Source organism: Sinocyclocheilus anshuiensis, unplaced genomic scaffold (assembly GCF_001515605.1).
Source record: "Sinocyclocheilus anshuiensis isolate Anshui unplaced genomic scaffold, SAMN03320099.WGS_v1.1 scaffold53, whole genome shotgun sequence".
Classification (NCBI taxonomy): domain Eukaryota; kingdom Metazoa; phylum Chordata; class Actinopteri; order Cypriniformes; family Cyprinidae; genus Sinocyclocheilus; species Sinocyclocheilus anshuiensis.
Window position 1 is genome coordinate 1 of NW_015537934.1, and position 4,538 is coordinate 4,538.

The window sequence follows — 4,538 nt, forward strand, 5'->3', positions numbered from 1 at the left end:
AGAGAGAGAGAGACAGAGAGAGAGAGAGAGAGAGAGAGAGAGAAACAGACACACAGAGAGAGAGAGACAGAGAGCTCCAGAATAATCAGTGTCGAAATAAAGCAGCCGACGCGCGCTGTAATCGCTGTTTCTCCGGTGAAGCTCGAGCAGGTGCCGTGCCGTCACGATGGGGAACCGGGGGATGGAGGACCTGATCCCGCTGGTCAACCGAATGCAGGACGCGTTCTCCGCCATCGGTCAGAACGCGAACCTGGACCTGCCGCAGATCGCGGTGGTGGGCGGACAGAGCGCCGGGAAAAGCTCCGTGCTCGAGAACTTCGTGGGGAAGTGAGTCATCCATTTATTAAAACATTAATACACAATAACAATAATAACAACACATACTGCAAATCCATGCAGCATTAATCTTATATTCCGGCTCAGTCACAACCCCCATCATGCCTCCTCAATGATATGTAAAGGCCATCGTGAGGATCCTGATGATGATAACCTTTAAATGTTATTGAGACATGATGGAGGATCATTTGCTGCAATGCTGAAAATCACCAGCCGTGTTCACAACAACACATCTAAATCTCCTTACATAATCCTCAATAGATGTATTCTTATTAGTGCATCGTCATTAGTGTTTCTGTGTAATCTGTGTCCTTTAATAAAATGATAATAATGCACAGGGTCATTAAGATGAAAACCCATAATATAGAAACACCGTAAGCTCTGGTTCTGTGAAGAAGGCGTGTGAATCATGGATGCTGGGATTGTTTACTAGAGCTGTAGATTCAACCTGAGCTGAGCTTCTGATAAAACCACACAGATCTGCATTAAACAACCATCATCTGCCCACTTCTGACGCACAAGCTCTCTAATGTTTCAATGTCAATAGAAAGCATTTGATTTCATGACTAAAATATATAGGCCTACATTCCTTATTAGTAGTGTTTGCACCGTGTTTTTTTTATTTTTTATCAAACATTTTTAATTCTTGCCGCTGGGTGTGTGAGTGCAGCGTTCGGTGCTTCAGACAGGAAGAATTCCTCAAAGTCTGTGTTTTGTTGTTAATTAGTGATCAGACACAATTTTCACCTGCTACTCCAGAAAACTGATGAAAAAAAGCCTCTTAACAGCCATCTAGGAACACCCTAGCAACCTACAACATCTCAGCAACACCCTAGCAACCTACAACATCTCAGCAACACCCTAGCAACCCACAGCATCTCAGCAACACCCTAGCAACCCAGAACATCTTAGCAACTCTCTAGCAACGCCTAGCAACCCACAACATCTTAACAACCATCTAGCAACACCCTATCAACCCAGAACATCTTAGCAACTCTCTAGCAATGCCCTAGCAACACAGAACATCTTAGCAAACATCTAGCAAACCAGAACATCTTACTGTAGCAAGCATCTAGCAACACCATACCAATCCCGAACATCTTAGCAACACAGAACATCTTAGCAAACATCTAGCAACCCAGAACATCTTACTGTAGCAAGCATCTAGCAACACCCTAGCAACCCCGAACATCTTAGCAACCATCTAGCAACACCATAGCAACCCACAACATCTTAGCAACCATGTAGCAACACCCTTTCAACCCAGAAAATCTTAGCAACGCCATAGCAACCTACAACATCTTAGCAACCATCTAGCAACACCCTATCAACCCAGAACATCTTAGCAACTCTCTAGCAACACCCTTTTAACCCAGAACATCTTAGCAACGCTCTAGCAACCCACAACATCTTAGAAACCATCTAGCAACACCCTATCAATCCAGAACATCTTAGCAACTTTCTAACAATGCCCTAGCAATCCACAACATCTTAGCAACCATCTAGCAACACCCTTTCAATCCAGAACATCTTAGCAACTCTCTAGCAATGCCCTTTTAACCCAGAACATCTTAGCAACGCTCTAGCAACCCACAACATCTTAGAAACCATCTAGCAACACCCTATCAATCCAGAACATCTTAGCAACTTTCTAACAATGCCCTAGCAATCCACAACATCTTAGCAACCATCTAGCAACACCCTTTCAATCCAGAACATCTTAGCAACTCTCTAGCAATGCCCTAGCAACCCACATCTTAGCAACCATCTAGCAACGCCCTTTCAATCCAGAACATTTTAGCAACTCTCTAGCAACGCCCTAGCAACCCACAACATCTTAGCCACTCTCTAGTAATGCCCTAGCAACCCACAACATCTTAGCAACCATCTAGCAACGCCCTTTCAATCCAGAACATCATAGCAACTCTCTATCAATGCCCTAGCAACCCACAACGTCTTAGCAACCATCTAACAACACCCTAGTAACCACCCACAGCACTTCTGCATCATGCTGGTGTCTTAGTTTGTGCAAAATATCTCATCATGGAGCACAAATTGAGAAAAAGGGCAAAATGGTAAAACACCTGTGAAAAATCAATACTTCATATTTACTCCGTACATTGCGCCCTATTTTTTATTTATTTTTCACTTCAAACAGCAGAAAAACAGTAGTAGACTGTTTGTAATTTTATATTTTATGATGCTTTGTTGTCTCATTTTACTTGAAGCATGCACAATTCCACACGGACGTCATTGTAAACAGTTTTGATTTAAACAACAGACACAAGACTAGATTTACAGCACTGGTCATCCTGTCGGTTATCAGACATAAACAGTCATCTAGAGTTGCATCTCTAGTCCAGCATGTGATCCAGTATGAAGAGGAAGATGGTGGAGTGCTCTGAGCCTCTGATTCATTGAGCTGCACGCTTTGAGTCGTGCTCGTGTTACGTTTTGAGTGGTTTTGGGCTCTATGTCTGTATATCTCTAATATTTGCTTGTGCTTTGGCAGTGTATGTGAATAACTCAGTCTTACGCTGCATGATTCAGCAACTATTGCTGCTGAGGGAGCTGGTGTGTGCAGCGCTGATGCTCTCAGAGACACGGCTAATTCAACTATTGGATTTTTTTGTACATGTTAAACTGCAAAAGTGGAATATGATCTCCTTTGGTTCTGTTTAAGTGATTTCATTGACTTGATCTCTCAAGCTGTGATGAACTTTCTTTGGCAGCTTCACCATGTTTACTACTGTAAACATTACATGAATAACCAAACAGTTTTAACAACAACGTGTTACCATGTCAAAGATATTACTTCTGTAAGACGAGCATTTGAGGAAGTTCCTTTCTGTAAACAAAAGCACAAATATTTAGATCAAAAGCTTGATAGAAGAAAAATAAATTGCATTATGTCAGAGCAATAATTTGACCATTTTTATTTTTAATTCAATGCAATAGAACGTGATGCTATGTGTTAAATATTTTGGATCGTGTGAAAGACCAGGACTGGATACAGATGTCTTGCAGATGGTTTAGACTACACTATTATGACAAAAGCCCCGTTCTATATTTAGACCTCGGGTCAAACAGACTGTAATTATCCTGAACACTCATTGTTCAAATCTGGAAAGTCTTGCAAAAACTACTAATTACATCTAAATAAAGACAATGTGTGTTTTTCACTGCAGGAACAATCTGTGACGCAACCTCTAAATAAAGCATCTTATAAATAGTAATAAAGCATAAAGTATCTTTACCTGCTGTAAGAACAAGATTTGAGCATTGTTTTCATATTTACGCAGTATTTGATATCTTCACTGGCTGCCTAGTGCAAATAACCTGCATGTCACGGACGCTGCTTGTAATTTCTGAAGGGTTATTATTACAGTTTACGAAAACTGAAACATAAATAAATAAATAAAATATTTTGTTAATAAACAAAATTTTCAGCTAGTTGCCAAGGCAGTATCATTTATTTTAACTTGATATATTAAAGTTACTGAAATAACAATTAATGAAAGCAAACTATAGACAAAATATAGACAAAAAAAACAACAACTAATAAAAATGATACAAATACACAACAAAATTACTAAAACTTTAAAGGGTTAGTTCACCCAAAAATGAAAATTAGGCTGTGTTTTACTCACCCCCGAGGCATTCTAGGTGTATATGACTTTCTTCTTTCAGACGAATCCAGTCGGAGTTATATTCAAAATTGTCTTTGATCTTTCAAGCTCTATCATTGCACTCAGCGGGTGTTGCATGCATCAGTCCAAAAGAAGTGAAATAAAAAGCGCCCATCAAAAAAAAATTGTCTCACATGGCTCCGGGGGGTGAACAAAGGCCTTCTGTAGCGAATCGATGCATTTTTGTAAGAAAAATATCCATATTCAAAACGTAATAATCACTTTAATGTAGCTTGCGCTCACTGTTGTACACGGAAGCAGTTCCGGGAGGATGTCGTATGAGGTCAGCGTTGCGCATGCGCCCTGTTAGTGTCATGCTTCCCCTGCCCTCATGTATCTCTGCCTTGTGTGTGTGTCATGTTCTGGTTGGTCGTCTTAGTCATGTGTCTTGTTCACCATTGGTTTGTTCATGTCATGTGACCCTCTTGTTTGCTATAAGTAGCCCTCATGTTGCCATTGTCTTTGGTCGTGTATTGATGTTGTAACCCGCTGTTGGTGAGTCTAGTCTGTTCA

At 40.6% G+C, this 4,538-nt stretch overlaps 1 protein-coding gene across 7 annotated transcripts in view; it reads left to right on the forward strand.

Moving 5' to 3' along the window:
- Positions 1 to 60: 60 nt before the first annotated feature.
- LOC107658356 (dynamin-1-like) overlaps positions 61 to 4,538 on the forward strand; it is a 73,741-nt gene continuing 69,263 nt past the window's right edge. For all 7 annotated transcript variants that reach the window (XM_016446890.1, XM_016446864.1, XM_016446908.1 and 4 more), the window contains exon 1: positions 61 to 327. In XM_016446890.1, coding sequence (XP_016302376.1) covers positions 167 to 327 — 161 coding nt within the window. In that variant the 5' untranslated portion in view covers positions 61 to 166. The remainder of the gene's footprint in view (positions 328 to 4,538) is intronic.